General features: G+C 42.4%; 1 protein-coding gene across 1 annotated transcript in view; it reads right to left on the reverse strand.

Annotated features, from left to right (window-relative positions):
* The window catches only part of zcchc24 (zinc finger, CCHC domain containing 24), a 39,760-nt gene extending 26,574 nt beyond the window's left edge, over positions 1 to 13,186 (reverse strand). The window contains exons 1-2 of the mRNA XM_086121433.1: positions 12,697 to 13,186; positions 8,160 to 8,360 (exon numbers count right to left, since the gene is read on the reverse strand). Of these exons, the coding sequence (XP_085977559.1) occupies positions 8,160 to 8,360; positions 12,697 to 12,939 (444 nt within the window). The 5' untranslated portion in view covers positions 12,940 to 13,186. The remainder of the gene's footprint in view (positions 1 to 8,159; positions 8,361 to 12,696) is intronic.
* Positions 13,187 to 13,350: the final 164 nt, after the last annotated feature.

Consider the following 13,350-nt stretch of genomic DNA (forward strand, 5'->3'; position numbering starts at 1 on the left):
AGGAAATTTTGTTTTCCATCTTTTTTTGTCGCTATTGCTGCAGGAGTATAATACGGGCCAACAGCGTAATACGTTTTTGGACAAATGGAAGTGAATTTGGTAGAAGGTTCTCTGTTCCTGCACTGTCAGAATAATTACACAAAAGTAGCTTCCTCCAAGGAGAAGTGTCTTCAGAGGCCAGTGGAAAAAGTGTGTCACAGAACCTCAAGTCATTCAAAACAAAATGTTCTGGACAGTTGCACGTCGCCTTCTGCCCACTACTGGCCATGCTGAAGGTCTGCGGTCTATCTTGCTTTTATCAAAAAACACACAAAAGAACCTATCGAACTTCTTTGGAACTGCCGCTCTAACAGGATATCACACTGGAGTGAATATCTGACCTACGACCCTCCGTCCGCAGTGTCAGGCGAGCCATCCTGGCGACCCAGTTCCTGTAGCTTGGGTATGGCCGAGGACCCCGGTGACACTGTAGCTGTGTTAGGCACACATGCCACAGTGGGATTACTGCGCGGTTAATCACTGGACGTGTTGCCGGGGAGCAGGAGGGATGACATATTCCACAGACGACAGGAAATACTGTATTATTAAAGAGTGACTGTTCGAAATTAAAAAGGGATTGAGGGTGAACATTAGTACCGCTCACTGCTGTGAAGACTAATTCACATTGAAAGATTGATGAACAACTCTTGAAAGAGATTGTTCCTTCGCTTCAGTCTGCATTTTCTCACTGGCTTGGCAGCATGATCGGAAGACCACAGAAAGTATGGAAGAAGCTAAATGCTAATTTAGCACCAGTACAAAGTAAAGATCCCTAGCATGCTAGCTAGTGGCGATGTCACCGTAAAGAAACGCGACGCGCATGGGCACAAACTGTTTTTCAACTTTTTTGAAGCTTGCGAAAACTTTGAGAGAGATTTTCAAATGCTTGCATTTTTGGGCACGAAATAGGAACAAAAAGGCCAAATCATTGCAATTTGTATCCATTTTTCCGGAAATACCGTCAACGCTTAGTGTTACCTCAAACTCTGGAGGATATATTAACTTTAGGCAAAATGGTATAAAATTGTTCCCTGATGAGAAATTTGAATATTCCCTTGTCACTTCCTCATAGCAGTCCTAATGCTCGTGCTAGTTTCCACACCTACGACCCATGTAGTGTCTCACAGAGGTGAGGTTGAGTGTCAAGAGTTATCAAAACAGGAAGTGGTGCAATTGTTGTTTCAGCAAAAATTGAGCGGAAGAATGGGATTTCTGTACGGAACACAAACCAGCTGGCAGGAAACCATACTTTTTTTTCTCGTATCATTCTTCAAGCTTTGATTTCCTATCATGGGAAGTGTCCTCACACTGCTTTCCTTGGCTTGCTGTCTCCAAACTCGTCTCAGGCCTTCAAACCGTTGCCTCCCTTTTTGTGCGCGAGTGCGTGCACGCGAATCAATTGTGCACCACGCCATGACAGGGAATCATCCAAACTGATGTAGAACTGGCCCAGGGGCCTGGAGAGATCATGGGTGGAAAATGCGAGGCACTCTCTCATGACAGTCTTGAAAGATTGTTTATCGACAGGGCTCACAAAAAGCGAAGGGGTGCACGAATAAAAGACAAGGCGAGAGAAAACAGTTGGCAAACGAGAATCTAAATAATTTCCCACTTGATGGGTGACGGGAGTTGATTAAATAATAATTGCACGAGCCAATCAATATACGGAGGCTCTGTGATCCCCCCCCCCCCCCCTTCGCCTAGCGGGATGCCGCTATTGTGCACTTTTGAAAAAGCTGATGGAGCGCTGTCTTGATCACTTGAGATCTGGTTTCCAGAACACAAAAGTAAGCCTTGAACAAGTCACCGTTTTTACCTGTAAACGGATAACAACGGTGGCTGTGTATGCTTTCACATGGAATCTCACACTCAGATAATGAGATCCGTGACATGAGGTAGTATATGGTGGGACATATACAAAACATGTCCGACAGCGACATTTGCTTTCACAACAGAGCTGAAGTCAATTTTTGGTGTTAAATGTCATATCCCGGTCGGATTTCCGCTTTCCCTTTTCACACGGGGCACTGTCATTGCTTCTCTTAGGCCTCTGCAAAGCCATATCAGCCTCGTTCCATTCTGCAACAATACTTTTTTTTTTCCACAGGCAGTATGAAGTGCAAATTATGATATCGCAAGACTTGAACCATGCGAGTTGAGTGTCACATCCAAGAGAACTGTAGCATCAGTGCTTAGAAGACTTCTCCAAGAAAGTGGACAGTTTCTGCACTGCAAATGTGTCCAGTGAAGTCTTATATTACAATTAGCCAAGTCAAATTCTAAACCAAATAAATCAAAAACAAAACACGTTCTAAAAGACAGTTTTAAGAACACAGCCGGTCGGTTTGGATTTGGATGTGCAAAAGGTTTCTTTTACAAAGGACTCTCGCCAACAGCTGGCTCTACATGTGTGAATGAGGATTGTTTTGATAATGCTGGCGTCTTACTGTAAACTCTTTTAGCCTATTTTAATTGGTCATTCGGGTGCAAACAGATGCAGAAAGCAGCACATGGGAACATTGTACAACATTTTAGATTGAGATGTTGTTAGGTTTAAGGCTATGTTATGAATTCTGCAGGTACTGGTAGAGATCTCACGAAGAGGCATGCCATGATTTAGTCACTGGACTCACTGAACACTGAAACAAATTCTGAGTCATTCCCCATTCTATCCAAATTCTGTGAAAAACTCTGACCAAATGAAATCTGGTATGCCCAACTGCACTGTTGTTTTCACAAAAAAACAAATATAGCAAGGCAAAAGAATGCAAAGTCAAAATAGAACACATTGCCATATAAGTATAGGTTTGTTAAACAAGTTATACTTCCCTGTCTTCAACCTATTTTTGTATACGTCAACAAGCAGATTACACATTACGTTTGAAACATTCCAATTTGCAAGCTATGATCACATACAAATGTTTGTGTTTTTTTTCTCCGTTTGTCGTCCCAAGGTCTGTTGTTCAAGGTAAAAAAAAAAAAAAGCAACATACCGGTAATTCTTATTGTCCAAGCTGAAAATTGGCTGTTGCCAAAACACACAACCAGATGTGCAATGTAAACAAGTCGATTATCTTGCAAATGATCCCATTATTCCATCTTCACCCCACAGCGTATTAACAACAATCCAAAATCTGTGTTGCAAAAGAGTTGCGGCATTATCCCAGCAGCGTGGCCACCCTATTGATAGGATGCTTTGTCCAAAAAAATAATAATAATAAAAAACATTGCAAGACTTAAACCCCAAAATACTCGGCAGCCATGATGGGTTGCCATTCGGGTGATCACCAACGTTTATGTAAAAACACATTTGGGCAGGTCACAAATGAGTCAAAAGTGTGATCTTCCTCTGGTGTGAACATCTCGCCTTAGGTCAACATTTTGACACTTATAAGGAGATAATGGCCACCATTTGCCACAAGACACCAATGATCACCACTTGAGGTGTGAGGCCCGCTCAAGTATGGCATATGGTCTTGATCAAGATACAGTCGTGTCAGCATTTGACCCTAAAGTGAATGAATTCATTCATTCAACAGGTCGTCACCCAAAACAAGTGCTACCGACCAAATATCCGTCTGGGTGTGTTCCAACATCTTCAAAATACTTTCATTCCACCGGCACCGTAACCAATCGGACAAAAGACGCATTATCATGGAACCATTAATAGCGCTCTGTGTTTTTGATCATGTTTTTCTGATTGCTATACCGCGATGCTTTTAAACCAGGCTCTCATGTTATGTCCCGCTTATCTTTTATTATTCAAACAAATGGTAAGAACTAACCATTTCATGTTCAAGTGGAGGAAGGCATAAAAAATCTGTCCCTGCAGCAGAGCAAAAAAAGAGCACACCAAAACGTGTTGAATTAGATCTGATAATCAAATTCCAGACAAGCGTCATGATGATCATTAATTATTAATAAGATGACAAGACCTTTGTCTCACAATGGAGAAATTCCCAATAATTAGAGGTAAGCTTTCCTTCTTTATTATATCTTTCAAGTCTTTAAATTGCTAGCCTACAGAAGCTAACCTCACTAAGCTAGAATTTGCTTATCATCGAGTGCCGCTTTGTTCCTTGATAAAATACTCATAAATCTATGACTCGTCTTATCTCTTCATCATAAAAAAAAGAAGCAGAAAAAAAAGGGAATTCCTGATGGCCGCAGGGATCCCATTCCTCGGACGATAAATTAGCTAAGAAACTTAGCTAAGAAATTAGCATGAACTCTCTCTCTTCAAATTATTAAAAAAAATATTTAAACCTAATTACTTGTATTTTTTATTTTATTTATGCAAAAATGAAATTGGTTTAGAAATAAAAAATAAATAAACAATGACTATTATTGTTACGTCTTTACACTGAACGTACCTCGGTGCTACTGATTTGGATGCTAAATGGGCTCAACGGCACATGCACAATAAGTGTCTCTAAAGTAAAGCTACTGGAGTCCCCTGGGGGTTTTTTTTTACGGGGGGGGTATCATTTTGAGAAAATATGTCAGTGAATGTCTTACGTGCTAGCTGTGGTTTTGCATTAAATATCTCAACAATTACGTACACACACAGACCACCCGTATATAACCGTCTACTCATTTTCCATGAGTTCATCGCCAAATGCAAGAATATGTCATTCCGTGCATCGTTTTTAACCAACCATATCCGAGGTGAGGGCAACTGTTGGAGGCCTTATTCGTCCCCTGAGTTGAAGCAAATCATGAGTGCAAATGGAAGACATCTTGGAAGTGAGCCAAGGCGTGGCAGTGGCGGCTGAGGGGCATTCTGCTCATGACTGGGGGAGCGACCTCATTTTCCGAATAAAAGCAAGTTTACATAACACCTCTGTCCCCGTGACGAAGGGGAGCGGCGGACTGCCAGGCTTGTGGTTTTCCCTTGACTATCAAGAACCATTGTCTCCACTCCTCCATTAGTGGTTCCAGTGTTAACATGCTATTACAAAAAATAAAATAAAACATAAAAATCTTACAATTTCAGTCACACATGAATACCTCGGTGGCCACAGCTATTTAATTGCCTTGCACTCAGAGCCAAGCAGTGGAAGAGATATCCAAACTCCAATGCACAATCAAATCAAGTCATGACCCCCAAAAAAAGTGTTTTGTGAGAAGAATGACCTTATTCAGTCAGTGAGCAGCAACTGGGCAGTTAGTGCATTTGCATGGAATTCAACCCTAATGACAAGTTGGACGCACCGTCCCAAAGCATAAGAAATAGGGATCACATCAAAATCCAAGTGTCGCAAAATCGGTCGGCCGGACATCGCAATAGGTATGTCACACACATTACTGGGGGCCGAAAGACGGCACCACTAATGACGGGCAGGTAATAGTATAAGTGATATAGCACAATTGGAAGGTAAAGTCACGGACAGGGGGCCCAGGAGAGCGCTAAAGAATCAGGATGTTGATGAAGTGTGTAGGTGTGGACGCCGTTTGGAGACTTTGCGGCATTTTGAATTACTGCTGGCAGTTTAACAACAGCTGAAACAAAAACCAGAAGGAGTCTTGATTTTGAGTTTGACCCTGGAATGCTGACATCTTTGGCAAGGTTGAGTCCAAGGATTTTTACTGACATTGTCGGGGCTTACTTAAAACAGCATTTCCAATGTATCATTTTAAGAGGACACGCTGTAAAGTTAGACATCATGTGGTTTTCAGAACGGGCTTGAAAGAGATATGGAAAAGATAACAAACGTACTCGATTATGTATTACTTTGTGAACACTTGCTCCAATTAGGAGCATTTCGGTCGTTTGATAAATGGTCACAGCTCAGCATTACTTCTGCCAAAATGGAGGCGAATGTAACTTGTTGCATGATATACTTCTGGCCAAATCCCCATTCGAGTGGTCAATAGATGATCTAATTTCCACACATTGGACTTTGGCTTTGTGCGCAAGATATTTCATCAGCGCGCAGGTCTTTTAAGGACCTCCCGAGACCGGCCATCATATGTCATAAAGCCAGTCAAGGCATTTTAATCTCACATCTGCTCCTCGTTACTCTTCCATGCAAAAGAAACAGAGCACCGGGATTGGCCATTGCGCCTCAACCCAGGCAATGGGAGAGGAATAGGAATGGAGAGAAAATGAAGGAACCAGGAGTCTGGCGAGAGTGTAATATTATTTTTATACTATTTTATACTAAAGTCCAATGAAATCAGATCATTATTAGGCTTTGGTCCTCACCATGGACTTTGGCTTTACAGGTCACCATAGGACACCTGCAACATCTGCAAAGCTCATTTCGATATGCCTGAAAGGAAATTATTGTATTTGAAGTTTCTCTTGTCGCTCTAGAAGGAAAGACATGCACCGCATCTCAAAAAATAAAAATATAAAATAAAATAAATCACTCCCCCCAAATTTTGAGATACGCTACGTTCTTTTTATTCGACACACATTTTTCTGACTTAGACAAGCATTTTTTTTTAATTCCGAAAATGCATTTTCTTATGACAAAGTAGTCCAGCAAAATCCCTGCACCATCACGAAACTCAAGCTAATAACTTCCATTGGGTTTTTTAAATTGCTCCGGTGTGCCTGCTCACACATCGAGTGTGAAATTACATCCAAGCTGCTTATCACTACCAGATAAATCTTTAGTGAGCTAATTACCTGTTAATGAAATTGTGTTTTTGCGAAAGCTGTAAAGATTTTCTTGTCTTTGTGTTCACAGGGGTCAATATATTCTGCATTGAACACAATCGTGAGGGATTTTTAAAAGGTTTCCAATAACACCACAAAAAGGGAGCTACATTTGTGGCTTGACAATTTTTGGAAAGAGAAGAACAAAATATCGTGTCACCGTTGCTAGACTGAACTGATTTCCGCAATGTTCCAAAAGGGGGGCAAAAAATATATGATGTAATTCTTGATCATCTGGTTATTTTGACAAAATCATGTCCCTAACATACTGGCCGTCCCTCAGCTCAATGAACAGGCAACTTCACTTTATTTGCATCATCTGCAGCCATCAGACATTTTGATAAATAAGTGCAAGTAAACACGATATGACCTCCAAGATCAGGACGAAATACGGTGAAGCATACACCTTTCTTTTTGTCAACAATGACCTCGTTCCGATTCCTAAAACCGTTAATCTAAGACATCTTTGAGACCCCTGAAGCCCACTCTACATCAATTCGCCTTGAGAGAGGATCAAAGATCAAGCTTTGTAACAGAGAAAGGATTACCTACGCATCTACAAACGTCTCATTAGGGCACCCGAGAACTGTTTTAAATTGTGGGGGAGAATGCGTAGCGTCTCCTTTAATCGTGATGCTGTGTTATGTCATCCCAGGGTCGTCTCCTTTATTATTATTTGAAGGGACGCAGGTGGGGAAGATGATTTTGCTTCTTCTCGTGAGATGACAGAGTTACGTCATCAATGTGAAACAAAGCTGCTCTCTGGTTTAGGGAATTGCCAATCGAAAGCTTATAATTACATTCGTTTTGATAAGCTTTGAAGGATGAGTGCTGATGAAAAGAAGTCATCTTTGGGGTCATGACAAAAAGCTGGGGGCGGGGGCGGGGGGGTTAAAGAAAGAAGCTTTATGTAAGAATGAATCAGAGATGAGCATGCAGAACGGAGCAGATACAGAAAATCCATTTGGCAAAATCCAAAGGGACAGCTGTTCATGTTTAGAGCTCATAAATGATGAATCCATGCAGCGATACACAACTTAACCCTTGAACGAGCCTGATTTGTTTACTGCGGCGCTTATGACGGATGATTCCTAGCGGCTGGTTGAACGCATCGTAGTCAAGAGGAAGGCGAGTGCACTAAGACACACACATGCGCGCACACACACACACACACGCTCACGCACACTTGCACACATGACTTCCAAAGACAGAGGCCAGCCTGTTTTACAAGTAGGTCAGAGCAGAGATAGAGAGTGGCAGCAATGAGGGAGAGAGCCAGAGAGAGGCTGCGGCCAAGTCCGCATTTCATATGAAACAAATTAAAAGACGTGTATCAACAGGAGGATAATTAAAACAAAACACCACCTAAGTCATTTTATGGGAACAATAACACGTACCGATCGTGTCATGCTGATCTTTCTGTTAGCGGGTTATGTAATAAACGGCGCCTCACCTGAGGGCAGTCTTTGATGTAATGACCCTTGTTGAAGCACAGGTGGCACAAATAATTGGGCGGCGGTCTCTTGTTCGGCTTTCTTGGCTCTGATGATAGGGAAAGGTCTGAGAAGTGATCCGTCAGCGAGTTGAGCCCATCCACGATGTTGTTCAGGGAGCCGTACGGCGATACATTCTTGTACACGTTGTTGTTTAAGGCCTATGGAATAGAAAACATGTCTGAGGTTAGACCCTGGTATTCACAGTACCAAGTATTGTATCAATACCAGCTGGTCCAAAAGACCTGAAGTTCATCATCTTAGATGTGAATCCATTCGTAAGTTTGGAAACCGTTTCTCGTCTGCACGCAGGTTGCTTTGCCTTATTACCAAACATGTCTTTTCGAAAAGATATCAAGATGTCAGTTCATTGCACTTTCTGGTCCATTTTACGAAAGGTGAACCCGGAGCTCTTTCGTTCGCATTTCACAGGTTAAGCAACCTTTTCACTGAGCTGAAGTCAACACAAGTGAGACCGCCGTCTGAGGTCAGTTTTGACATGTTCATAAAAACACAGAAAATACGAAATAATCATTTTGACTTAGTTTGTCCAGCTAAAAGGGGACCAAGAGTGAAAAGCCACCAAAGTCATGAAGATATAGGCTTAATATGACCCTCAACTTTAAGTACTATGCAGTGCATACAGCATCATACAAAAAAAAGCAATGTATTTGTCTCTTGCATGTTTCAAAATTCTGTGTTTAATAAGCAATTTCCTTTGCTTGTGTTCTCTCCAAAAGACCGCAGATCTTTTCTGTCATTAAATTCAGAACATCTGGCGAGAGTTCCAGCTGTGCTCACGAGTTGGAAAAGTACGAAGCAGGTTCGCTGAGGAGAAGAACAGGACTTTACAGAGGATGAGTCATCGTAAACAAGATGGAAGGCATGTTCCTTCGCCAGCCTGCGGAACATCAGCAATGTCACCAGAAGCTGCTGGCGGTAAACAAGCGGCGGTCAGTTTGTGTTGTCGCAGAATGCAGAGAAGCATGCCGCCGAACCAGCTGCGACACCGAAAATGCCATCTGAATATTAATAGCAGGACGAAAGCGGCCCACTGAGCTTCATTTCCCTTCCTCTGTTCGAAAGAAAAGCCCTTTGGATCATGTGAACGTCACTCTTCCAAAACTGTCCTCGACTCGCCCCTAGCCACTTATGACCCAAAGCACATCAGGGAACTTGGAAAATTTGAAACGACAGTTGATGACTAAAGTTACAAATGTAATTTGTGATTATATAAAGCTCATACTCTTTTATCTTATGAACGTCAGTCGCGATTACAGATGGATCCATTGTAACGTCATTTCCGTATTGGGTAAGACCGAGTTTCAAGCCAGTCTTAAATTGAGTCCAGTGTGGGAAAAATCTTGATTACCGTATTTTCCGCACTATAAGGCACTTCGGAGTGTAAGGTGCACCTTCAATGAATGGCCTATTTTAAAAGTGCTTTCATATAGAGGGTACACCGCATTATAAGGCGCCTCGAATAGAAGCTATAATAGTGGCTGTAGTTGCATTATGTATCCACTAGATAGAGCTATGCTAAAGGGAATACAATACAATACATAATTATTTATACAGCGCTTTCACAACCGTTGCAGCTATAACAAAGCGCTTCACAGAATATTTAAAGTACTACGTCCAAGAAATCTGAATATTGATCCATGTATAAAGTAGATTGGATTATAAGAAGCACAATCGGCTTTTGAGAAAATCAAATGCTTTTAGGTTCGCCTTATAGTGCGGAAAATACGGTAATTTGGTTCATGTCTTGGGTCTATTGCCCTCAATCATCTTCATCCTTCATCCATATCTCAAGCAAGTCTTCTGAGCATTTTTCAAGTGAACTTCGAGTCCGTCATCTTGGTCATGTCTTCAGAAAGTCATTTTCACCAAGTGGTAAATAATCTTTGGACAAGTCAACATTCATGTGATCTCCTTAGTCACATAACGCAGGTTGTCTAAGGTTGGCACAGACCTCAAGTTACTGCATGAAGCCCAGAAACAAGCAGAGTTGGGCCTCGGTTCAGTCAGTTGCTCATATACTGGAGTTGCAACGGGACCATCTTGAGACTAAATGGGGAAAATTGCCGGCCTGTTTAAAAGTCGGACGAGAGGTCTTCAATCTCGAACCAAAACGATTCCTTTGAAACTTAGACAGATGTAATCATTTGACTGCTTTTTGAAACTTTCGGAACCAGAAATCGTTCGGGTCTAACTTACACCATAACACGTTGGACTTTGATGAAATGTAACAAAATGACAAAATAATGAATGTCCGGACAAATGTCCACGGTTTCACCAACAAACTCGACATCTGGCATGAAATGATTAATCCTTTTAACTGCTGCAATGACAAATACTTGCAAAGCCACATGAAAGCGAAGGCCCCAGTGAGTGAGCTTGATGGGATCCACAGATAAATTCATCCTCATCACCGAGAGTTAAGCATTTTTTGGGATCCGGCCCAGTGTCTGGGAAATAATGTTGCTGTTTAATGTTGCATTGCACAGAAACCTAAAACTTGGCAACCTGTCTGCGCTTCCATGCCAGATCTATATATCTACAGTCTGTTTGCCGTGGACTCTCGAACCAGATCCAGCTTTAAGGCTGTGTTCATTTATTACGTCTTGTCATTGTAAATCAAGCATCACAGTCCTGTCCATTCTCAGGTTTTCCATCTGCCATGCCTTTCAACCCCGGGTATTACTGTGTTATGCGTTGCCACATGCACACACACTCTTGTTTGTGTATTCACTTAGTGCAGTTGCTGTGGTGCTACTTTGAGAAAACACAAAATTTCATTCTTTGGTTTTCGCTCTCCAGCTGGCAGACCAAAGCAGAGTGATTTCATACAAAGATGGGGTGAAACCGTCAGGTGAGTCAGCATGAAGTGAAAGAGTTGAGCGCATCTCGCACCGTTTCATTTAAAGTTTTTTTTGGGGTGATGGATGTGAACATCGGGTGCTACAAAAGCTAGGAAACGATGTCCTGCGCAACCAAGCAAGAGAAGCCTTCGTTTTCCCAGATTTAGGATTGTGGTGTCGGCACATCAGGGGGCAATCACGCTATGTTGTTTTAAAACCGGAGCTGTTCTGCCTGCTGGGGTGACCTGAGCTAGCATAAAACTGCAGGAAGTTACAAAGGAAACAACGAGAGGTTAGGGTTAATGTACCTTGGGAACAAAAATCGAAAGACTGTCACGATATATTGCATAAGGATACGTCTTTTTCAATTAGAACTTAGCTTTTTTTCATGGGGGAAAAAAACGATCTATCGACATCACACCGATACTAGTTCGGACTTTTGCACTTTCGTGTCTTGAAAACAACTGCATTACTCATCTCGTCATCAAATCTCTGCGGTGGTTTATTTAGCTTGGCATCTTCGGCACAGAAAGTTGCAAAATCCCCGGTGCCCCTAAACTGTTTCCAGCCCGTACGCACGCTCTCTCACTTTGAAACACATTATTCTCATGTGGATTGAATTGCATTACACAATTGCGTGTAATGCATTGTGCGCACACCCATTCTTCAGAGGACTGTTTCATGTTAAGTGACGTCGATGGCTATTACCCTAATAAAGAACACGAGCACATCGACTTTGAGTGTTAAAACTGCAGTGTAATAAACACACTAGGCATATAAGCAGGGAGTGCGCCTTAGATGAAGCGCTGTGTTTGCAGTGTGCACAGTTTGTAGTATCAGGTTTGCGCCCGGCATACATTAACAGCATGTTTGTCCCTAAAATTACACAGCGCTTCAAAAATAGACAATATGCAAACATGGGTTGATTTTGTTTGCATGGCCGTGTCTATTTGAAGAGGTAAAAAAAAAAAAAAAAAGACGAGTGTGGACTGCTCAGCTGACCTGTCTATGTCTAAAACTAGTCCAAATTCATTTAGCCTCATGCAAGTCATTTCGGGCCAAGTCTCAGTTCTTTGTGTTATTTGTGCAAATGGCCAGTAACAGGTTTGAGTTGTGTCGCAGTCTTAGTGGGACCAAATTAATTGAAATCTGTTTCCTGTTTGAAACGTGGACTTACTTGAGACTTGGTCCCATCCTTGTATCATTTTTGCATGAATTTTAGTATGAACTTTTGATTCCACACCCCTGACTTTCCTTAACCTTGTCACACACACATGGACAAAATCTGAAGTATGCATTGCAAAATCATCATTTTACAGGCTACATATCAAGAGTCAAAAGCCTATAGGTCATTTTCGGGATGGACTTTCTAGCATGAGGATGACTGAGTTATAATAGAAATTCTACTTGTAGTTGTATAATGTTGCTAAAACTTCATAACAACACCCCCATAAGGGTTGCTGAAGTCATGGTCCATATAAAATAATCACAGCGGGTGTATCCTACCAGAATAGTCCGGGCTGTCCGTGCACAAAACATTCCCTGCACAGGCATGCCTCCAGCTGGGTTACTTGAAACACACTCACCCCCCCCCCCCCCCTCCAAAAAAAGGACTGTTACACATAAATGTCACCTCATTGCGCTGCAGTTGAAAGAAGTTGTTGAGATAGTTGGAGTTGAGGGAAGAGCTCAAGTCGGCCGAGGAGGGACTCTTGCTGAAGTTGAGATCCGGGTGGGAAGAGTTGGGCTCGGGTCTGAAGGCGTCAAAGGCGCTGGTCTGGTGGTGGGGGTCTTGCAAGGAGAGATAGACCCAGTTGAGGAGTTGCGCAGGCTGGTACACGGAGGCACTCGTGTCTATAGCAGACAATAAGCTCATCTTCAATCCAAAGGGCTGAACTCGACTTGCCACCGCTAATACTTTCAATGGAACTCGTTTCTTGGTGGCTTTTTTCCTCGGGGCGAGATGTCGAGTGGTCCTTTTTGATTCCGAAAAAAAAGAGCCGTTGTACGCTCCTCACGCCCGGAGCCTGGCCCCAGTTAAGTCTTAGTCAAAAGTCATAGCGCTAATATGTCAGTATAAAAAGTTTCCCCCTGCTCTCCATGGTCCGCTATCGCCCTTTATTGCAGCGGGGCTGAGAGAGCTGCTTTGAATATTAAATGAGGACGGCGGGGAGTCATCGAGGACGCTGGCCAATCAGCGCTTGTGCTTGTGAATATTCATGAACGTTGTTTGAACCCAAATCCCTTGTCGGCCAAATTTGTTCCTAGAACCCTCGACCACCACTAA

Source organism: Hippocampus guttulatus, chromosome 10 (assembly GCF_054856545.1).
Source record: "Hippocampus guttulatus isolate MCC_2025c chromosome 10, RoL_Hgut_1.0, whole genome shotgun sequence".
Taxonomy (NCBI): Eukaryota; Metazoa; Chordata; class Actinopteri; order Syngnathiformes; family Syngnathidae; genus Hippocampus; species Hippocampus guttulatus.